This window comes from Opisthorchis viverrini (assembly GCF_000715545.1).
Source record: "Opisthorchis viverrini unplaced genomic scaffold opera_v5_41, whole genome shotgun sequence".
NCBI classification, from domain to species: domain Eukaryota; kingdom Metazoa; phylum Platyhelminthes; class Trematoda; order Opisthorchiida; family Opisthorchiidae; genus Opisthorchis; species Opisthorchis viverrini.
In genome coordinates, this window is record NW_008751697.1 from 458,847 (window position 1) to 483,621 (window position 24,775).

The 24,775-nt window shown below is 40.9% G+C and overlaps 1 protein-coding gene across 1 annotated transcript in view; it reads left to right on the forward strand.

The window, feature by feature from the left end:
- Nucleotides 1-24,775, forward strand: part of T265_03018 (hypothetical protein) — a gene marked incomplete at both ends in the record, with an annotated part of 55,810 nt that overhangs the window by 25,280 nt on the left and 5,755 nt on the right. Inside the window, 6 exons of the mRNA XM_009167407.1 lie at nt 9,108-9,278; nt 11,805-11,899; nt 18,041-18,157; nt 18,392-18,623; nt 19,114-19,290; nt 22,551-22,718. Coding sequence (XP_009165671.1) covers nt 9,108-9,278; nt 11,805-11,899; nt 18,041-18,157; nt 18,392-18,623; nt 19,114-19,290; nt 22,551-22,718 — 960 coding nt within the window. The remainder of the gene's footprint in view (nt 1-9,107; nt 9,279-11,804; nt 11,900-18,040; nt 18,158-18,391; nt 18,624-19,113; nt 19,291-22,550; nt 22,719-24,775) is intronic.

The following is a 24,775-nucleotide window of genomic DNA, read 5'->3' on the forward strand; positions in this document are numbered from 1 at the left end:
TCTGACATGAATGTCTTTAGAAGGTTTTATAGCTGACGCAAGCCTGGCTGCGAAAACAAAATGTCATCAGTTATCCGGTTTTAGGGATGAATCCAACAAATCTGTGAACTGATAGTTTGCTGGATATATATAATATAAATGTATTTATATATGCACCCGATATCTCGGAAAACTACCTAATTGACCGGTTAAAAAACAAATCTAACTATGCAAACTTCTATGCGTTTTCGTCGCTTGTCGTGATGTGATCCTCATAGGCTTGCGAATCCAGGTCCTTCTGAGAAGACAAGAGCTACTGCATTATTCTCACACGTCTATCGTTTGTTTTATAAAGTATTCCTCAGGTGCATTATCTGAGTCTAGATTTAATGCATGCGGCTCCTTTTCTGAAGCAAATTGAACTAAGCATTTACTCAGCAAGTCAAAAAATGAAATGGAGTTTCAAGTAAACCAAGCTGCTTTAATTATTGTGATGTTAAAAATTTACTCAAAATGCAATTTCTGGTTTAAAATTTTATTTTTGGCAACGCAGACGAACTTTCACTACTTCAAAAAGCTTTTTGTACTTCCAAGGGATGACCATTGGGGGCACAGGGAATAAAACAACTCTTTCGGTGGCACTTTCCCACAAACTTGTCCCTAATGACAGAGAAGCAGTTATTTGGTTTGAGTGAACGTAACTGAACGATAAACCGAGTTGTGCGTCATTTGTGTAAAACTGCTTGCCCACTGCATATCCTCCACAGATAATACAATTTTGCTCCCTCAATCGAACTGCAACTCCGTGTATAAATGAAGACGCTGTTGTGATCGAACACGTAAGATTTCAAACTAGCAGCCGGGCAGTCGCAGATTCGAAACTCCTTGAAGTTTCTTGAGATATACACAGCTGATTATTGGAAATAAGGATGAAACAGCTGTCCAGCGATTCTCAGCTCTCCAGCATATGGCGGTTCTACGTATAGGATGAGATCATCATTAAAAATTTACCAATATTCTCACACCAACAATAAATAACTATAATAATATCGGATACCGAAGTGTCCATACTAACGAATAGATTTTTGGAGGCACTACCCAGCCTACATAGCGCTGGCAATGTGCTGTTGTTCAGAAGAGCCATGGGATGCATTGACGGATACAATAACTTTAATGCTCACTCTTTGCTCACAGGGAATGTTCTACAAATAAAGTGTAAGCACTCAATAGGAAAACCAAACAGGTTTTCTCGCGGGCTGTGGCGCTTTGGTTTGCAATCCTTCTGTTACCAGGCACAAAGTTATGGAAACATACAACTGACAGCTTTTTGAATGGTCCTCCATTTACTTGCAGACATTTTGCCTATCGGTACGTAATTTAAATTCTTCCTACAGTGTGTCTCAGTAAGACTTCAATAGAAAACGACCGGTCCATATTGTGGGCGCAAATTTCGCCACCAGAATGGTAGGGAAATTATTAAATCTCCTAATAGGTACCGAAAATTTCTGCCCGTCTTGACTATTCTTCTCACAGCAAAGACCACTGTATTTTTTGAATCGGAGGTCATAGTAGCATTTTATTACTGCATTTAATGTCTGTCCAACCATGATTTTTAGAAATAACATTTTTTGCTTTACAGCTATCCTATTAGACTCTTTGGTGGCGCTAGGCTTATTACCTGAACAGCAGCACTACATCACTTCTGTCTATTTTGATCATGGCTAGGAAAAAACCATAACAACTGAACAAACTTTGCATAATGTTGGTATTCAAATGCACAAAAAGTGAGTTTACGCAAGGCGAATATCAATTACATCTGGAAGTAGAATGTGAAACGTGCAGTTGAATAAAAACTGTTCAAATCATTCGGATGAGAAAGATACCTCTTGAGAATCTTGAAAACCAGTTAAGATATTATTTCCGCAATAAATAAATAATGAAACAGCGAGAATTCCCATTTTTTGTTGGCCTATAGAAATGTGTCTATTCTGACTGAACTTGGGATTCAGATGTAAGCATGCCTTCGTCAAATCATTCCAAACCCGTGGCTTCGTAGTTGAATAAAAATGGCTGCAACATTAGTACCGGGCCATTGTTTACATCTAAAAAATGACAAAGAGTAGACGCTTTTCTGTTACTAAACAAACAAAAGGGAACAAAAATTTTGCTAACATTTACCCTTACAACATACGTCTTGAAAATCACAAGCCCAAACGAAACAGATTTACGGAAGGGATTATTGCAATGATATAAATAAATGAATACGAAGGACCCACAGCTTAGTGCCGGATTACTTGATGTTACATCATTTCGCTGGATATTCGAATGAACAGGCAACTGTTTTCATGAAAAGTTATCCGACATCCAAGTCTTGGTGGGAAACTCCTAAACAATCGAAGAAGTAGTAAATTGGTGTGTAGGTAGACAGCCATAAGACTTAGCAGTGTGTGCCACATTTCTGAGCAACGGTAATGTGCATCTTCTGAAATCGTCGGCGAATTCAAAGAAGAATATTCTGGCACGCAAACCCGGATCATCACTGAAATGGTTGGACGGAATAATGACGCAGGTTTCGGACACTGGTCATAGATGAATTCCACTTGGAGCACCTTACCGAGTGAATCGACCGCTGTAATCTCAGGTTTGTAGTTGGATGGGTTTTTCCCCTATAACAAACAGTGTACATCAATACCAATGACATTTTAGATAGCTGTCAATGTTCCAGTTCGTTTTTACCAAGTATGAGACACGAACTGTGAAATCGATCACCGTAGTCACTTGTGATTTGAACAACACACCGGTTTTTTGCGTCCATCGGGTTCTGTTGATCCACATAACAGATAACTTTCTAAATGGCGACTGTCTTATGCTTTCATTAATGAGATTATTTCAGGACCAAAATGCGCAGTAATACACTTAATTAGGATTTACAGTGGAAGTGACAATACTGTGCTACCTGGAATGCCAAAAGGCATTCTGATGCGATATTCTCTTGATCATAATCGTTCTTCCGCCAATAGTTGGTATTCAAGTTGCATATCCTTACTGGAGAATTCAAGTATCGTATCATATCAGCAACGCGACTGTTATTTCCATCATCATCTCAGGACTTTCTGTACCCTCGACTTTGGGTGCTGTTTGAGATCCTCCCTCCCAAGATTCCGGAAATTGTGGACATAACTGTAGAGTGGCCCAGAAAGAGATGGATTTCCAAGAAAAATCTTTTGAAACGAAAATTGTGAGGATTTCGCCTGGTGCGCTTTAATTTTAATTGCACTGTGTCATGTTTCAGGACGTCCTTGAACAAATAAAGTACAGTGATTTCTTCGCTCGAGGACTGCATTGTTTATTCCCGTCTGCAGAACGCGCAATTCATCAGTGTCCGGGTGATTGACAGTAAGATTCACTGAGAATCCTCGTTGACATAGCACACAGTTTTGTATGAACTAGCTGACAACTTTGAACAGAACACGTGTTGTTTATTGTCAAAGCCCCGGTGAATTACCAGTATACCACAGACATGATACCAATCAGCGGGCTAATACAAATACACTATTAAACGATAATCAGAGGTTTTGAGATGATTCAATTCTGAAAAGTTCAACTGTAAACTTTCTAGGGTGGAAATGCTCACGAGGAAGCCTAGAGCAAACATCATGAAATGGAGAGAAGTATTGCGATGCCCCACACACTCAGAGGGGTCTGTGTGTGCAACCAATCACCATCGCATGACCACCCGCGCATACTCAGCAAGTATCTTCTAGGCAGTGCCAACCAAACAATAGGAGAATCAAGATCTCTTAGTTGGCTTACATTTGTTTGTTTGGCCTGCATTCACTGAGTTACCTCGAAAGTCCTAGGAAAATGTGCCGGATTAAAAATTGATGTTCTCAATATTGCTGAGGTCGGAACTATTTTGCTTAGAATGGGGCGATTATGGCAGCGCGCAAGAAGGAAGATGCATCTGAAATATACAACGCAAGTGGTACAATGGTTACGAGGCCGTCCATGATTTTAGGCAAAACTATATTTTTAAACTAAAATAGCCAATTGCCACTGAAGCTATTATCCGTTGTTCGAATACTCAGCTACCCCATATCTGCTAAATTTCTGGCCATTTTCAACTCCTGAGCTAAACCCAGGAACAACGTTAGCGTAGAAAAGTCATTTTTTACTTGAGAATTTGGTTCGCTTCATTCAACACGGATCTATACTATTGGAGATTTTGTTCTGTATGTGGAGCCACCGTGTTGAAAACCCGAAGTGCACTGCACGACGATCTTATCCCTCTTGAAAAACATCAGTGGTGCACACCTCAAAAAAATTCAGAGTCTCGAACCCGCAACCTCCCAGCCAGCAGTCTGAACACTTAATTGTTCGATCATGAACAGCCGATCGTGGTGTGATTTACTCGCACTCAGATAGGACATAGCTCAGCTCCTCCTCTAATCACGGGATTCACATCACGCCTGGTGACGCAATGACTTCTCAGATGGAGGTATCACTCATCAAATGGATTTCACTCTTCTTCTGAGCTACTTGTATTTTTTTCTATTGAGAAACACAATGTTGGCGATTCTTGATAAGGACAAAACAGTTTTACAATGCTTTTTGGGTTAAGCGTAGATTGGCTTCACTGAAAGGACGAAATCACCATTTTGATCATCAAGATTCTTATTATTACCAAGCATTCACACCAAGCATCGCATCAGACTTGCCGATTAGGACCTTCTGATAGCATCTTATGAATAGCGTCATCAAACACACCTGAATTACTGGGTTTTTTGTCAAAAAACAGCTATGACGAACAGGATAACCCGAATTGGACAAGACCCGATACCCGAATTCAGTTGGTGTGTTTAAATACACGATGAGTAGGAGTATTTCTATGCTGCTGACCTTTGTGTATTGAATATTTCGTGTTTAACCACCGAAGATGGCCAATGGAAAGTGAAAGTTCTCATCGTTGCTAACTTGTGTTCCATGAGAACTGAATAGTCTAGGAAACAGATCACGGAGACAAATTAAGCAAACTAGTGAAAAGATGGGAATTCCATGCCGAATGATTTTGACTTGTAGGTTGATCCTTTCAATAGATAGTGCGCATCTGTATTTCGCGAGAGAAACGAAACGACCGCCAAGGTATGTAAATTTGCCCCGCTTAAAATTAATACTACGCCAAGAAATTATAGATATTATCCCGAAACCTTGTATCCATGGAATAACCGTTCCTCTCTACCAGCACCGCAGCCATTTTTGTAAGCAAACAAGTGCATAAGATTCAAGCAAAATGATGCCTTTACTTTGCACCTAACTCGTGTTCCATCCGTTCACCGACTCAATGTAACAAGTACCCAGCATTTCATTCTACTTACGAGTCCTGTCCATTCTTTTGTCATAGTCCTCTCCGAAGGGTATTTCAGTTAGTCTCGCTTCGTTTATCTGCTATACATACGAGGGTCCAACCTACCGTTTTTCAATGTACTCTTCACATACATATTGCGTGGGACACTAGTTTTAGGACGAATTTCGAATAGACATAGTGCTCTTATCCGTTATCCCCATTCGGCTCTGCATAACTTAGATGCTGAGGCACGGAACAAATTTCACTTTTTCCGCAGCATAGCGTAATCAGAATACAATTTTTGCTGGCTTGTCTGGCAGGTCTATTTGTAAACGGCGAACCTATCCGTGAAAATGAACCGACTTACTTTGTTTGTGTCCCGTTCTACTAGGTCGTTTTGCAAAAAAATCTGAGATTTAAGGCTAAGCTTACGCGGTCAATGCCACACTCCATCAAGCTGAATTAGATTAGAATGATGGAGTATGCGTGGTACGGAGTAAATAATGGCTGTGAGGAACATGTATATGAATGTGATTTCCAGCAGTTCAATCGCGAATGCTTAAACTGCTCATTGAGGTTGGCACACCCGTAGGCAGTATGGTCAGCTGGAATCGACAGAGTATGACTTCGAAAAACGGGTGAAGTTCGTTGAACTGGAGGAACGAACAAGTTAGGCGTAACCTGATTTGATTGGGGATACGCAAGAAGCCCGGTTGTGATCACCATCAATATCCTGTAGGGTACTGGATTAGGCAGGGCAAGTTGCCGCTTTCACCGCTTCGTTGGTGGTTGACAGTTTTTATTTTCCAATAACTTCCTTACTCTTATTCAAACTAGTCAGTGATTCAGTTTGCAGAATTTCTATTTGCTGTTAGATATTTTGGTAATCATAACACTTCGTCGTAAACACCGTTATGAAGCTTTCTAATAGTAGTATTGACAAAACGGTTTGATTTATGTAAAGGTTCTATATGGATGAGAGGACAGCTAAGAATAGCCTTTATTTTCGTAGAAGAGAATTTTCGTTCATTAGATTTTTTTAGAATTGAACAATTGGGAGCTTGCGGGCGAAGGACCACGTAAAATAAAACACCGATATTTCGGCTACTGGTTCATAGATTTCTTCCTATAAATGGCACTCCTAAACGAATAGCAGTCCTCGTGCCATCAAAAAGTGGTCTGCGTGTGATGCCTGCCCTGCTCAGGAGGCATTTTCACTCTTCGCTTGGTTACCCTCAGTTTATTGAAGGCGTTAATTATCTGAGTGCTTGTTGATAAATGCATTCATTCCGCCACCTATCTAAACTCATACTTTAGCCTCAGCTCAAGGGCGTCCTGAGTAATGAGTACGCGTTGTGCAGACCCAGTTATATATTCATATCGGGTGATGGCTGGTGTACAAAACAAGAATTTTTAAATGTTTAACTTTTCAAAGATTACTCAAAGTTGATGAAGCACTACTTTTCCTTTATTGGTGAAATAACGGTCATCAAGTTTGAAATTCGCGATAAAAGCTACGTTTGGAGTTTTTCCTTCTACTCCTTATCCCACTCAGCAGCAGAAACCATGCAAAAAACATAAAAAGGCACTTCAGAATTTTTGGGATAAACACACGTACTGTTACAAAGCACTCCCATTCTTGAATCGTCCTTCTGGAAGCACCCTAAACTACGGTTTGATATGTACCAATTATTTTTGTAATCATTAGTTCTTATCATTAACCCTTCGAGTAAACAAGGCCTTCCTTGTCTTGATCTCACCTTTGAGTGGTAAAAGCTAGTTTTCTCATTTTTCATATGGTACTGGAAAAGTATTTTTGTCCTAGTCTATATAATTTAGATGTAGAACAAAAATAATTCCAAATTTTTGTCAAAAAACGACGGTGGATTATTTATTTCGATTTTCAGTAGAAAATGATGAAAACTTGGGCACCGCTACTCAAGCGCCAATAGAATGCCACCCCGTAGGAAGTAAACTACTATTTGAGTGTTGATTCCATTGAGATGAATCACTCATAAGTGATAAATGGCTCCATACATTTGTCTGATTGTTGTTACACTGGTTCATTATGGCCATGTGCCGTCTGACTGGACAGCATACTCATGTCATAGTTTCGTTCATCTGATTACCCTAGAACAAAAGTAATCACGAATTCAAGGCTGACTGTAGAAAAAACCTAACAAGAACACAAAGGGTATGAGTTTAAAGTCTACTGGTGAAGTGCGCTTAATTCTCTCAAAGGGGAAGCGTCGGATTTTTTTGGATGGAGCTTTTCAATCATTGCGAATGACAAAAAATTTAGGGATAACTTGCTTGTACAAAAAGAACACCTGAAAGGGTTTCGTGAGACCAACACTACGCCGTCTCTCACTAAATATGCACTTCATATTCTGAGCAAAAATGTAAAAATGGTTAAGACTAGGGCAGTGTAACAACAGTTGAAAGAAAAAATAAAGATCATTTGGGAGCGTTTGTTTTGTCTGCTGCATGCCACTTAGTTGTCTTCATATTTTAGCGCTTTTAAATCCATATTTCGTTTCAGATGAGTTTTTATTTTTGGACGCTCAACTAACTGATACACGGTGTGCTAGTTCTTGCCTCTTTTATACATGGTGATCAAATGTACTCGAGTTTCGGTGGGCGTTACAGCGATTGCCGCTGGCGTGTCTTTATGGGTTGGGTTCACCTATGTGTTCACCTTTCTTATGTGAAACTAATCACAAGAATTACATATCTGGATTCCCTAAAGTTTGTATTACACAATCCTGATGATCAGAGATAGTATGAAATCAAGAATTTTACTACGACGCCTAATGAAATGCATTTGCATGCTATGAAGTGTCTGAGTTAATGAGAATACTCGATGCTGACGATTTGAGCATTCATAAAAATGTAACTGAGCTCCTACAAAAACGATACATTTATTTGCATGCATACGGACACGAAAGAGCTTCATATGCAAACTAAGAATCTTGTCAGTAATGCAGAAACTTGAGTAGTTTCTTGAGAAATGTTTCCGCGTCGTGATCTGAATTACCAACAAATATACAACAAATTCCTTACGGAAACCAGAGAACAAAGGTTTCAATCTTAAAAAAATAGCTTGTCATTGCTTCCGTAGTGTCTCTTCTTAGGGACATGTTATATCATCCGACAATTGCTCGTTATGTAGAAATCTTTGCAGTAACAAGTTGGGTGGCTGAAGGTAAGATTCTTTTACAACCGGACATGCGCACTGCTGACGAGATCAATGGAATGCTCAGCTCGGTGTTTGCGTTAGAACATAGACAAGATTGCTGATAGCGGGTCGATATTGATATCGGTTCTTAGAATGCCAACTGCTACCATAATTCCAACCTGTATTCTTTAGTAGGTAAGAATGTTGTGTTAACGTCAGTACATGACCCCCGCTATCAACCATTATCCTTCGCAGTCATCCAAGGGTAAAACACCCCATTCAGAACAATTTTACCATCACCCTAAGCTAACAAGAGACTTGTCACAGTTTTCATTGTGTAACCTGATTAAATTGTAGTATCTCACTTAAAGTAACGAATCTCTTGAAGTCGTGGCTTATGAGACTATTACATAAACATAAGACATGATGGATGACCAAGAGTATCAAGTCAAGCATCACTCTGTCCTTGATTCTGTGTACTTTCCGGAGAGGGTAAGTGCGTTGACAATCAACCCTCAGACAAGCTAACAGAACCGACCAGTGCCAAAATATGTGTACACTTCTTGTGTCTTAATACAACGCAAAACTTTTATTTCCGTTTTTCAGATTGATCATTTAGGTGACTTTTGGGAGGATAAACCACATGAAGGTAGTTGGAGTTATTTCGAGGCCTGCTACTTCTTGCTGGTTACCCTGTCAACTGTGGGTTATGGAGACTATGCTGCAAATACAACGCTTGGGAGGCTCTTCATTTGCATATTTATTCCAGTAGCGATGGTAAGTCCACAATATCTATCAAAGTGAAAAACTGGACATGCCTTTATCTTACTTGAACTGTTATTTAACAAACTCACAGTGGCACACTTAAACAGAGTTTACACTGGAAATTTGCCTTCTAAGGTTCGTTCAAGGACCGTGATTTCTTCAGGTACTCGAATTCTGGAATTAAAACGATCAACAATTACAAGTAATCATGCCAGTCTTGAACAATATGAGCGTCATAAAACTATCTTAATATTTTAAACAGAAGGAGTGCTATCCATTAAGCGCGATGGCTGGAAGTAAAAGAACGTGTCTTTCAGCTAATAATCTGATAAATCTAAAATTTCAAGATGAAAATTTACAGTTTGCAGAAAAAAATAGACAGAGTATAATCACCATAGCCCAGCTTCCCTTTTTCTGGACTAAAAGTCACTCTCGGACCCCTGGATTTATCGGAACATATCCATGTCTGAACCAGCTTATTCACAAATAAAGTTGGTGTCTACTGGATAGTTACCTAAATTTGAGCTGAATCGAAGGGCTATGCTATTTTTATTGGATGTGCTGCACTGAAGTCACCATATATTTTGCTGGTATGGTGTATTAGATATCGATATATATTTTCTTGAAATAACACCAATTGTAGGTTTTCTGCATTAGCATCCCGCGACCGGTTTTACACTTCCTGGGGCTCAACAAATAGATGTGATTCACGCGTTTCCATCAATCTCATGTCCATCTTTAGCAAGTAAATTCACGGAAGTAGCAAAGCACTATCGCTATTAATTTACTTCGATGTCAGTTGGAGAACTATTCGAATCCCTCGTTTGTACTGTTCTTCATGTAGAACGTAATGTCGACTACAACCCAGCGAGCCCTAAAAAAGGCCCAATCTGCAGTGTTTTGTCAACAAGTGTTCAGCAAACTCGAAAGTAGTGTATTATGTCAAGAAAAAGTGTGCCGGCCTTTCTTACGTTGAATCTACTTTTACTTACGAGCTAATCAATAAACAGTCTGATATTCTTGCGATTTTTCTGGAAGCTACTAATAGAATTATCATCATCTTGTCTTTGCGCACCCTGTGTTTCACCTACAATGTACGTCAAACGTGCAGTTTTTACAAGAAGCGAATGGTTACCAGTTTGGGATTTCCTCATTAAGAAAAAAAAGTGTGATTTTTACAAATAGAATTATTGGCAACTCAATTTGGTTTCAACATCGGAGACTCAACTGAATCTCTCGTTTATGCTATGGTTCAAATGAATGTGTCGTACAAAAGGTGCCTTATGTTTAAGTTGGTGTGATGTTCTAGACAGTGTAGTATATTTTCATAGGGGAAATTACTCGATCAGTTTTTAACATTCTGGTGAGTAGGTTTCATCATGAAAAGTGTGCTTATTAGTTTTACTTGTCCTAAGAAGGTGAGTTTAACTGTGTCTACCATTTAGATGTGGTAATATTTTCCCCTTGACCAAACTTCGCCAAAGTGTGAAAATCCTACAATGCCATTTGCCTGGTGTTCGTCGAAAGAACGACAGACGGTCATGCGTCACGCAAAAGTGAACCTTGCTGAGGTTGTCGTTATCCATTATTTTTGGCTATCCATTCAAGTACGCGAATTCAGTCTAGATGAATGTAGAATTAGTACGGGGGAATAAGCATTTTTTCCTGACAACCTGTTTTCAGGTTTTTTCGCATGCCCTTTTCCTCACTGATAGTTACTTTGGTCTGGGCATCTATTCCGTTCCCCGCATACACGCATAACGAAATGAAGCATCATCTTTCAATATTTTCCGGTCTTTATCTCTCACAAATAATAGAAACATTAACGGTAGTTGTAGTTGTAGCGTTATATATAGGAAGTGGGAACTGGAATTGGACAAATTGTGGAAAACAGATTATGAATTCCTAAGTCTTCCACTGCATCGATTGTACATACGAAAGCATGAAAAAACAAGACTAGGGGTGCTGAAAACTTTTGAGAGCCTATGGACGTTTGGTGAAAACTGGAGGACTGCGCTTACATGATGCGCGAAATCGCAAGTGGGTCGATGAAAAATTTCCGGCGATTTGATGGGCTGTATTCATCCAAGAGATTTGGGTCTGCTTTGTGGTGGAGATGGCGGTTGGAGGATATTTCAGGTTTTTCAGATCTGAAGCAAAGTCGTGATTATTGGGCACGAAATGCAGTCAATTTCTAGTGTGAGTGAAGATGCGATGATCCCAAAGACTTCAGGAGAAATATCGTTTTTTTAAAACAGCAATATCTTTTGGTTCCTCACTACTGGGGACTCATGGAAGACTTCCAATTGTACGGAGAAATAGGCTTGTAAAGGGAACTCGTGGGGAACGGTAAATTTCTATATCTTAGTTGTTTCTTCTCTACTTAATAAAAAACTCAAATTCAGAGAGGATTTTCTTCCGCCCTTGATTGACATACACGAGCAATCTTAACGTGAACCACTAAGGTTTTGCCGTATATGAATTTCGCAAATGAAATATTTCGTGCTTATGACTGTCAAATTTGGTTTTATTTTACAGGGTGTATCGGCCAGTTTTATCCCGGAGCTCTTTCGTAATTTCAACACGAACACCAGTGATTTAACTGCAAAATATGAATCAATACATGGAGAGAGGTGAGTTTCGTCCATATGTGGTCACGATAAGCTGTGTCAAATTTTTGCACGGTTACCGTCGATGTGATTACGAGAATGCGTGATATTGAGGATGTGTTTGTTGCTTCGTCTTATCACTTCTCAATAAAAACGGTTTTCCAAAACTATGGAGCAGTCGCCAAAGTACCGCGAATGATGGGTTAAATTTGATCGCAAATTATGGATGGCGGCCAACTTTGAGGGCAAATAAAAACACCTATGTTACTGTTTATCATGGAACTTGTTTGATGATATTTTTAACAACAGGAACAAAGATTGAGCCACTTACCTTCGTTTGCCTTGTCACTAAGCTTCAACTACAGCCTTCTAAAAGAATGCAATCTGATTCCGAAAAACACATTCTGTTGCGTGACTATAAAGCTAATGAGCTACAAATTTAATTTATGAGTGCGCTTTCAAGTGTGTATGGGTTCAAAGTTGATTGACAGAAACGCTAGGATAACTGTAATATGCAAAAATGTCTCCTCACACATATGACAAAACCTGCAGTTCGCCAGTCATTCGGTGATCAGTGAACCTTTTGATGAGAATTCCGATTTGATATTAGGAAACGAATAATTTTTGGAGGGCTTCTCAAATCCTTAAAATTTTGATGACTGAGAGGTAAACTGAATACCAATCGGCTAACCAAATGCAAGTTGAATGGATTAATCATTGATCACTAGACGTCTGGGTTCAGATTACTCATGGGATAACACACATACGTTGCCGGTCTTTGCAACAATATGAATGATTGTAGATGTAATAGGCGTGGTAACTGATGCCGTTGTCCACATGCAAAAGACACCGATTAGTCCGTTTCCTTCGTGATGTAAGACCAGGTAGATCGGTCAGTGTATGCTGGAATGCAACCCACGCTAATATGGAACAGGCATGGACAAAGTCCCTCAGTGAAGCATTCAGCTGACGCTGAGCAAACTACAAACCATGAAATAACGTACGGGATGTTACAAACCTCATTGTAGATAAATTCGAGTAATATAGCGTCCTGCTATGACGACAGTTGGAGCGATTAATGTTAGGCTGTTTGAATCCACACTACGTCGATGCATGCACGTGATATACCATCCTTCTAAAGACATGTGTTGCTATCATCATGTCTGCAACCACAAACACAGGCACACCAATAGCAAGGGGAGGTAATGCCTACGTAATTCCAATGGCAGCCGGTACCTGGATGTATGGTGTTCAGTTAGTTTCACGACTCCTAAAATTGTAAAGATCTGAGATCCTCGAATGGTACCTCCATGCAAACCAATGTGATTTTCAGCTTCGCCGACGTCCTTGTAAAAAGCGCACAATTTGCAGTGAAGCCATGCAGCCCCATAAATTTTGGTTACTTGATCCTAACTGGTAAACATGTGCTTTATTTTCCCCTTAGCCTAAAGGAGATTGTCCACAATATTCAAGATGAGCAGCTGTGACACCAGAGACTAAACTTATTCCTTTTTCCCTTACCTTGTTTATTACGTGTAACATAGTCCAGTTTTGATGTAGATACAGTGGTCCCTCCGGAAAGCAAACCCCTCGCAAGAATTGAAAATCTTCCGATTCTCCATGGGATTTGTCCCTCAGATATAAGTGGCACTATCAACTGCTTAAAGTAACACAAAAAGACATTGCACACATGGGGTGTAATATTTACATTTCAAAAGGAAAATACAAAACAGTCTACTTTTTCTCTGCTCTGTTTCTCATGGTATTCAATTTCACAAACATTCCCCACATTTAGAAACAGGCATCACTGAGATCAGTAAGGTAATAAGTGAGTATCTCTGGCGCCAGTCATTTGATGCTCTTCATGATTATAGTGCCTGCTGAGAACACGACAAAAAGTGAAGTAATTTGAAGTCAATGAAAAACGCAGACTTTTACAGTCGTTTGGAGTGCATAAGAATGACTTCCACCACTTGATTTGTTTATTTCACAACGGTTCCATATAGGTGAACATCAAAAAGCTTATTCCGTTTAGTTTCCGTTTAGTGGGAAACCGGATGCCAACGATGTATGAAAGCACACGTTCGTTATCATTGGTCCTCGTTGCAGTGAGACTCACGATGTTCGCGTGTATTCAGATTTTCCACACAAGTGTTTAGACTCTGATCTAAAATGAACAAAAGTTCAATTCTGTACTTCCAAGTGTGAGTAAAATATCTGGAGAAAAATCAACATCTGACCACAGTCAGGAACTAGGAACAGTGTGCAATATTCTGTGAAGATATACGAGGAAGTAAATTCATGAAACATTTATGGACACCATACTCATATAAATGAGAGGAATTTGACAGAAAAATTTAAAAGTACGGCTGGTAGGGCACACAAATATATGTGTATTTGCTAATTATCCCATGATATTTATATAAAGTTAGTCGCGGCGCACAGCGACAATCGTTACTTGTGTGAGTTCAGCTTCTTTGGACAACTTTCCCAAACAACGAGAGCAAACGCATGTGAAAAACGCATGCGGCAGTTCCTCATCAAGAGCCAAATAAATATCGGACTGTTGAGGTAGACACTAAATTGAATATAGGGAGAGTAGCGAAACTGATTGTGACTTCCTACCCCACCTCACTTGCTGGTTTTACCAGCATTTTCATGTAGCATAATCGTGATTATAATTACAGCTTTCTGAGTCCATTCAAAGGCAGTTGAATTTAATGGAAACTGAAGAAATATACCGAGAATTCTCCATCGCTTTCGAGTTAATGTACCATCATTTTGGTAATGGCTTTCATCCTACCGACAGGACGCCCCATTCTTCAGGGACTGAATAGCAGGACCAGCTAATAGATCACTTGTTATATGGACGAATATGTGCTCCGTAACTACAGTCACCGATGTCCTGCTGCTGCCCTGCCAACGTCACGTCTTGAGCTACGGGACAGAGAAGCACGGTGGAAAAATCTGAGGCGTAGACCTGATCACGCTGGCTGATCAATCACTCAATATTCAAGTTTTGTGTATCATGTGAAAGTTAGCTTACGGGCTGCACGTGACCGAAGTTTATTGCCACCTGGTATCAAGGTCCTTGGAGAATCACCTGGATTGCTCAGCAAGTAGATTTAACCGTTTCTAACTTGCTAACACTGAGAGACTCCGGTGAATCTGTGACTGTTTGGCTCAACAGGCCTTTCTGTTGATTTGTTCTGGACAGCACTATTTGTTCCTTATCAAGAACTCCGCTTTTTGGCATCTCTAAGAATACACTAAATAGAGGCAAAGACAGACACAACAGAATTTCTTCAAGACAATAGTAGCGTATCTATACATCCAAGCCTCAAGTTAGTTGAGCATGCCATGCTTCAGATGGACCATATGGCAGTTTAGAATTAAGTGTCCGATAAGCGTGGATTGTGTCGAATGTCTCCTCTCTGTGTGGAACAGTGGTGACATTGTGCGCCGAGATGAGGTCAAATAACTTCTGGTTCACACGTGAACGAATCCTCGTAACAAGTGAGTTACTCGCGTAGAAAAAACACATAAGGTTGACCTGCTGGAACAGTTGACCGAAAGAGCCTCCAAGCTTGATAAAATGTATGGATTCGTAAAGTATACCCAAAACCAAAGATGAGCTTGAGTTGTATACAAAAGTGGTGGACACTTCTGGGTGTTATGATATAGGATTGCATGTCAGACTGCGACTAAAGTCCGGTTAGGGATGCCAACAAGGGCAATAAATAAAGAAGGTCAAAAGACTAAGTCCAATATTTTGGTGCACAAAAACTTAATTGATCAAAAGGGTTGATCAAGACAGCCAGAAATTCAAAGATTTCACGCTAAGGCCTGACAGTTACCGGCTGCGGAACCCCTGATGCTTAGTTTGCCTAACAGACAAACCAGGGTCCGGATAATGTGCCACATCTACTTAGGAAAACTGTCCTCCCTAGGTGTGATTTCATCTGATGAGGACTGTCTGGGGTTTTGTAATCAGACCGATATCAAAGCTACTGACCCAATCCAGAAATTCTCCATTAACAGGCAAAACCATTTGCAGCATTTAACCACGACTGTTAAACAAAACAACTGAGTTGGCAAACATTAAGTGATCTACAACTGTGACTAAATGCTGACTCATGCAATCCAATATCCGCTACATTAGCACACTATTTCCAATCTCAGTTACACTTACATGTGGGGACTTGGCCACCTACGTTCGCAGATCTGAGAGGTTAATTCCACTTAGAGAGGCAGAACATGCCGCGACCGGGTAGCGTACAAAATTAGTCCGTCCCATCTAGTCCGGATACACATTCGAAACTCCACACAAGTGCATAATCAAGACCGACTTCATCAGTAATCCGTCAGTTACTCGAAAATGGGAATAGAGTTCAGTGGGCGGGTAGGATCCATATTGTGTGCAGAGCCACGAAATCTTAAGTGCTACAGTTTGCTGAGATTACTGCTATAGGAAGATGAAGACCGGAACTGTGTAGACAGGAGAAACCTATCAAATTGCTGTCAGCCCTCTGGCGATTGGCTTGCTTTCCGTATCCCAGTGGCGAACTTTGCAGTTCTCTTTCGTTTCTCTATCACTCGTTGTTCTATAATATATATTCCGAAGGTTTACAACGAAATACACCCGGTGTGTCGTGCAACAGCTCATTTCTCTTCGCTATCTTAAAGCTTTGTACTTGGAATGTCGTCTTTTGACTTAAACACAGCTCATAATTGGGTTTGTGCGCAGACTATCACACTTGTTTAATCTATCCCAGTTGAACGACGAGGTGAGTTCCGCACTGAATGTAGGGAGGATGATGAATCGCGATGCCCCCATATCGTTGGCGTTCACCAAATTCTGAAGGCTTCAATTCTAACACATATGGGCACGTTTAGCTTAAACCCTTTTCCGGTGAGGATGAAACATTGCTATATTTCGCGGATGAGGTGTATCTAACCAGCCGCTTCCACCATTGCGCTACGCTGAATAACCTTGATAAACTGTGTATCGGCTACTACTTGGGTGCTATCAGCACATTATTAAGGCCGATGCTAAAATCAAAAGGAATCACCTAAACGAGATTCACAACCGTACACCCATTCCAAAGGTGGCTGATAGCCAAAATGTAAACAATTATTCACAGCTGACTTTACGCCTTTAGCCAGCGTCATCTAAAGAACAAGAAGGTTAACCACGCACTTTACCCCGAAAGGTTCAGTGAAAATTCTCTAGCTGCGTGTGAAACTTTGTAAAACGCATATCGGTTTTCACTTTGTCTGTTTCGTACAAGCATGGAGCCATAGGTTGAGAGATACCGAAATTTAATAGCGTATTCATCAACGGCTTACAAATTGTTTTGACTATCTCCTAAATCCGATTCAAATAACTGCAAAACTTTCCGTTACAGGAGAGAAGGTTAAGCAAAAGCACCAACAAGGAACTCAAAATTCTGGGGTGATGGGTTCATTTAACTAAAAGTTGACGTGCAAACGCCTAGAGACACTTGCTTAAACCTAAGTTAGTGGGAGAACTAAGTGGCCAATATACCAGACTTCTGTCATTGGCGTGACCAACAGTTACAACAGGTACCCTTTAACTGGTGGTCCCCCCATAGCGGTGAAGTTTTGGCTTCTGATTACTTGCGAACATCATGCCCGACTATTTGGGTCTGACTCTACTTCCAGCAAACACTCTTCAGTAACAATCGCTTCATATCTTTCCCCACCTAACTTGCTTTTTACTAAGTTATATGTATTTTTCCTGTTTTGCTTTTCTTGTGACCTTACTTCCAGGGTTTCATCAAGGGTAAACTTGATCTGGTCTACTGAGGGTTCAATCCATAGCTATAGACCATCGGATACCTGGTTGTTCTGCAGCATTGTATGACATATAATTCTTGTTCCACAGAAAACTGCTGAAAGAAACAGTAGGTTCTGCTGCCGTTGAAATCCTCTGGAAACGCTGGTGGTTGCAGGTGGAATTCGGCTTCTTTGTTCGGTATACCAAAATGTTCAATGCAACAACGGTACTAAAATGTTTTCCCGCAGGCAGGAAAAAATTTAGCTTCCTTCTCTGATAAGATAGATAGTCTTAAACAAATGTTCCTTGAAAGACAATCGACTATCCCGGTTTCGTCTAAATGACTATTAATTTATCTTTCACAGGCATGTTCTTGTTTGCGGGAACTTTGATAACAGAAGCCTGCAGACATTCATCAACGGATTCCTTTCGGGTGGTGGGACGAAAGGTCGTGAGCGGATGAATATCGTCATTCTCAGACCGTAAGTAGGTGTCAGTATTTTTGACTAACATTGAAAAACGAATGAACCGCACCTCTCCTCAGCCAGTGCAAATTAGCTGCGCAACTTAATACCTCAAAGGCCTTAGAGTTTTTCCTAGAATTTTTCTCTTTCGCTCCAGACATCTGCTTTGTGAAATTCGTAGAAAGATGTATGTTCGGTTTGAGGAATAATTTTATCGCTTATCTTTTTGTTCCATATTACTACNGCTGAAAGCCTCCTCAGTCCCTTTCATGCATGGGTTCGCTATTTTGTCGGAACCCCAAACAACCCCCAGGATTTGCAACGAACGAAAATGCGGGACGCTCGAGCCGCGATTGTTCTGGCCACTCCTAATGCGAAACATCGTGATGCGGAGGACGGTGCCAACATTATGCAAGCGATTGCTTTAAAGGCACGGAAGAAGACGCTCCGAGTTGTAGTGCAACTACACAACTTCAAAAATAAGGTAACTACATATGGGGCAACTGTTAGTCATTGTAGAAAAACCAAGCTTCCATGAATTTAGGCCATTTTGGTAGCACTCTTAAGCCACACCTCGGTAGCAGCAACGCATTGATCTGTTGTCAGAACTTCATGGTGGTTATTGATAAAACAACCTTGTTTCTGAAACGGTAATAAATTTTAAAGCGTGTTTAGTTAAGTATTCAAACTCTAATCAGTTTTGCTTGACGATGGGAGCTTTTGTTGTTTAGCTGCATGTCCGGCATAACTGTTGCTCGGAGCTTGGTTGTAGCATCATTCATCATCCGTAAAAATACTTGGTAAAATTTGGCCTGAGATACTGTCAGGGCACCAACACCTGGACAGGGGGACAATTAAGTTCTTCAGCCAAATTGTCTGGCTAAGAAAGCTGATCTGTTTGGCTTTACACTACTCGATTCCCTCAAATGATAGGAAGCCGATTGCCACACTTGTTCCAACTACCAACCTGGAAGGTAAAAAGATTATTTGCCAGATCTCGATCCACTTACCAACCTGGCAGAAGAGAATCTGTGGATGTTGCGCGAACAGTCCCCAGTAAAGTTCAGTGGATTACTGAGGTACGCAAACCGTCGCACCAAAACAAGGTCCGATCTCTTCGCGTCCTTCATGCGATGTTTCAAGATGCCACAGTATCCCTCTGCAGGTAGTTATCTCTCCTAGCTTCATAAAACAACTTTTTCGTTCGACGCACAATGCGACCCACACTCATCTTTCATTGATGAAAGGGCGAGGGTTCAGTGAACAAGAGTTTGGGGGACACGCACATCAGGCCCACAAAAAACATAGAGAATCGAATCCGGCTTCGTCGAACGTAAACCCGTGATTAAGATCGCTGTGTTGCCTGGCCTATGGGAGAGAACCGATCATTGATGAACAGAAATTTCACTGAAGAGTACGGACATATTGACAAAGTGAGATAATCTTAGTTACAGCAGTCTGGATCCTACTCTTTGTTGCTGGATGTATCGGTTGCGATGTTTTGTAGGCAGCCTTCAATGGTATCTAAGTTAGCAACAGCTCCAAGCCCATGGAAGCCTAATGCGGCTGGTTCGGGTTTTCGAATAAATTCTTGCTTTTTAGCCACTTGCCTTTGGATTTATTACCATCAGACGCCCCATTCTACACAATGTAGATCATATGGTTGCATACCCTTTTAATTCTGGGGCGAAATAGGTGATACACATAAGCACACACGGGCCCCACACAGAGCAGGTGCTTCAACATTATCCTCCAGGTACTTCTGGTATGAGCTGATATCATGATGTGCTATTCCCACGGAGAAGAGGACAGGTCATTCTAGAGGCTCTCAATGCGATTTTCTATCTATTTTGCATCAGGAATCCGGTGGTGGCCTTGTACTACTACCCGACTTGGACGGCCCTACCAACGTTATATTGGCTGGGGTGATGATATTATTGGGTTGTGTGTACGATGACCTCATTGTCGTATTATTAGAGCAGCTGAAGGGTGAACCTAATCTCAAACATTTGTGTTTACGGCTTATTGGATGCACATCATTGTCCGCTTTTTCGACGAGGAGAACACTAACAAGAAGCAGTTTGAAGGTGCGATGCCGTCTACATGTAGGGTGTTGCTGGGGCCTTCAGTGCAGGTGTCGGTCGAGCTAAAGGGACCAGGAGTTTTCAAAACCTGAAGTTTAGGAACTGTATACCTCTAAGGTTGCATACTTCTCGAACGATGCGCCATCCGCTCGTCACCGCTGTTGAAACCATATTTTACCTCAAAGGGCAACACCTCGCCGAATGGGTACACCCAAACAGCGATCATTATTATTTACTCGATCACCTTAACGTTCGTTAGTGAGGCCTGTGAAAAGGTATGCGTCACACCAGTACTGCAACGGGCCGACTGCGAAACATATCACCAGCTTGTTTGTAGACCAAACAGCAGTGGACTAATAGTGTTTAACGTAAGACACCTGAATGGTTCAAAATGCTGATTGATATGCCAATATCAGCTGATCCTTCCACTGGTAGGCTTCAGTAATTCAGTCGATCCGACAGAAACGTGACAGCCTGCAGCAACAAGTACTGAAGAAATAGGTTTAACAAATCGGGCAATTTCACCCAAGACACAATAAACGGTAACACCCTGACGACAGGAATAATCATGTAAAACAACTAGTGATCATAAGTTACAAAGTGCTTGTAGCAACTCTCAATCCCCTGAGAAACGAGGAGAAAACTCAAACGTGCTTGAAAAGGAATACTTTATAAACTAGATAGCATCAAGGAGAAATTTTGGTAAAATCAAAGTAGATAAAAGACTCTGTTGCTTAATAAAGGGAAAACAATATTTGCCATTTCCTGGATGCTATCTACGGGCCAAAATTCACGCCTACTAAAACTCTCCAGGATGCTAATGCCAAGCCAAAACAGACGTCACCTACATAAATGGTGAATATAAGTCTCCGGCGCCTCAACATACTTCTGAACTAGCCGACAACCGGTAACTGGCCTACAGTGGGCTGATTGCTTCAAAAAATTAATTAAAGGATTCCCGGACCTTGTTCTGACTACTGAAGAGATAGAACGGCCCAATATGCAACTTTGAAGTAGAAAGGTAACTGGGGAACTCATTCTTGAGTATCGTGACTTAGTATCAAAGAACGCACTCCTTTAATCAAGACAAATCATTTGGCAGGAAGAGGGTATTCCCAAAGGACTGAAAGATACTTTAACTTTGCTACGCTGTAAAGGCAAACAAGTCAAGTTTTTGACGCGACAATTACAGAAGCGTCCGCGCACCGAACTGTACAGGTCACCCCTCTGCACCTGCGCCAAGGAAGCGGTTGATTGCAGAACCTGTTTGAAGTATAGTATGGTTTTCGTGCCGGCGGCAATGTCGTTGATCTGACTATTGCTGTGCGACAGCCTATGGCTGCTCAATGTTTTCTTCATCAGGGCCCGTGAAATTGTCAACCAGGAGGCTCTTAAGATAGACCTCTCTACAAACAGGAGCTACGAAATTCATCAAGTTCATTCAAATTCCACATGATGGAATTAAATTGGAGATGGAAACGAACTGTGAAACTTCAGGTTATTTTAAAATCCAAACAGGTGTAGTACAGCTTCGATCCTTCCCCCGCCCTCTTCATCCGCCATCTAGTGATCAGCATGAAAGCGGCTTTCGTGAATGAAGATGTTGGCTTACATTTCGAGCATCACCTTGATAAATGCATTTTTCTGGTCAGTTTGGTGCAATAAACAATCGACCATTGTTCCAAAATGCTGCGCTCAACAGCCATAAGCGACCGAGTCATGAATATTCTGATGACAGAGTACGATCATGCTGGCTCCGATGGCTCATGAATCCACCAGAAATTCAAAGTGGAATGCGAACGTTGGATTCAAGAACTTTTAGCAACTATTTCAACAATAGCCTTCTGGAGTGCTATAGAGGTCCCACGTGTCATTTCTGCTTAAAACTATTTTTTCCTAACATGAAAATTTACCCCCTATCTATAGACATTATCAACCAATCACCCGTCGAAACCGACAACTTTAAGCAATATCAAAGTGATTTTGACGTATTTTAGCCATCATGTTTCAATAATTTGTGGATGCAAAGAAGTGCTTGAACTTATTCCTTTGTTTGTAGTCCTGCGCTGATCACCATGAGGCAAATATAGTATTACCAAAAAGGCTTCAAGCACCAAATTGTACTTTCTTATCTACTGATAACAAAAGGAGGGCATCTTGTGTCTTTAAAACTTTTGAATACATTTTGACACATTGATGAATTTTTGTTTGTGTCTACTGATCACTCAATGAAAGCTTATTATGCCATGATAGGGAGGTATATGAATAAGGAATATTAAACTCAGGAGTGTCCCAGTTAATTAAAAATTCATGTCTTCGTATTCCAGTGCCTCCTCAACAATTATCCAAGGTGGACATATTTGGTGAATGATATGGTAGTCTGCATGGAAGAACTGAAGCTCGGTTTGCTTGCCTACAACTGTCTTGCACCAGGATTTGCAACGCTTATCCTCAATTTGCTGAATATTCACGGGAACAGGAAACCCATGTCACAAGTCAGTCAGTCACGTTTTAATCCTTATTGTCGAGCATTTTGTTACGTGCAAAATTTTGTTAGAAAGATGACGAATGGCGTTGGATTTGCGGGTGTTTTCTTCCGCAAATGTCAACGGCTTTTGATATAACCAACGGTCTTATGAAAGATTTCAAGAAGCTGCATTTTCACCTGTGCTGCTCTAACTTAGCTTGAAAAATTGTAGTCTCTGTTCATTATAGCAGCTTTGAACCCCCGTACTCTGCCTTGGTGATGCGAAATAAAACCACGCTTGGCATACTCTTGTGGCCCATCTTCCGAAAGTTGTATTTTCTTGAAGGTCTTTCATTTGACTTACTGCAATCAACTGTCTGCTCACTGGGCACAAAACTGCAAGACATATTGGATAACTCTTGCTTTTTCAAAACCAATCGGCCAGAAATACCTCTGTGTAAACTAACGGCGTATCATTCCATGCATATTTCTTTACCCTGGTCCTTGCTCACCTTGAGGTCATACCGCAGTTTACTTACAATAAGTTCGTCTTCCATCTCAGTAGGCTCCGAGTAACATCAAAACTAGTATCCCTATGGAAGTGATTCTCCTCACTGGGAGAACGTGGTGCACCAATGAGAAGTATACTGAATATTCGTTTTCGAAAATGTTTGGTGACAATCGGTAGATTATTGCTGGGCACGTTTCGCTTTTGACACAAAAGCTTCGTCAGGCCAAGTGACTAAGTGAATATTGATTGGATAAAGCTTTTCGAACAAATTATATCACATCTATTTCTGTTGTTCCAACGTACAATTTACGCGAGCGATAACTCAACAACCGGCCAGTACAGTTTTTTGCATAATGGCCGGAGAATATGGCTAGCTGCGTGACGACTCGATAAAAATCTGAAGTTCCGTGCCACTTTCGGACGGAAGGTAACATAAACCAGAGGTCATACGTTCATTTCACCCTCGTTTGAACTGTCCTATTTCTGTATTTCGCGATCAGCATTAAAATACGGAATAACTGGACTCGAGTTTTGCTGTTCTTAGAGCTCATTAGCGTTGCATATCCCTTACAGAGCCGGGTGGACTAGTGGTGCACACTCACCTTGTCTGTCAGACGGCCGGAGTCCAAATTCCGGCACTACCAAGCATATGCATTGCAGATGAGCTCTGTTGAGAGCAAACTCGAGTTTGATTATCCCAGCTCTGAGGTAGACTTACCAGGGTGATTGCGACGGGACAGCAGGAGGATAGTTTATACGATAGTAATGTGAACGTGAATTGGACAAGTTTTCAACCACCTACAAACAAACAAGAGTCGGTTGTCTCATTTTGCCGCTCATCTCCGTTAGTTGACTGTTTAACTACAAACACCACAGATGTTTTGGTAGGTGTTTATTACGTCACTCAACTTGCATTCATTTTCAAAGAATTTATCATACCCAGTATGCGCTCAGTATACTTGTTTGCTGTTGTCTATTACAGGTTTCTCTTGCACCTCTGTTTGACGGATGGATAAGGTATAGGACACTTTTGAAAAACCACTTAAAGAGCCCATGGTTCTTAAGCATCACTTTATTCAGTCATTCCATGAGTTTTCGACTTAGAAATTGCATAAATTGTGCAAGTTGTATTTTATGTATTCGTCGCAGCAGAAGAATTAAACCCTGATTTCATTGTAGCAGACCAGCAAACGCTTTGCTTCTTCGGTTCATCTAGGGTTCGTTTAGACCAATGAGCTGCCCACACATTTCACACATTTCAGGTGAGGGTGAGTATTATGTTTATGAGATTTAGCTCACTGTCAGTTAGTGATCTCGTAATCCCAGGCATGGTTTGTTGGCTCACAAATATCCTGTTCAGGACAGTGTATCTTTTACTTCCTTCCTTTATTCCCTATTTCGGGCAGAGGTTGCAATGTCGGCTTCACAGCCAACTGCAAGATGTACTCATAATGGACCCCACTAGTTTTCTTTAAGTTATCATGCAAAATGAGGCGATCATACTTCAAACATGTCTGCAAAGATTGCGCTAATATCACAGGATTTACTTGGCTTAGCCTACGACTGTCCTGTCA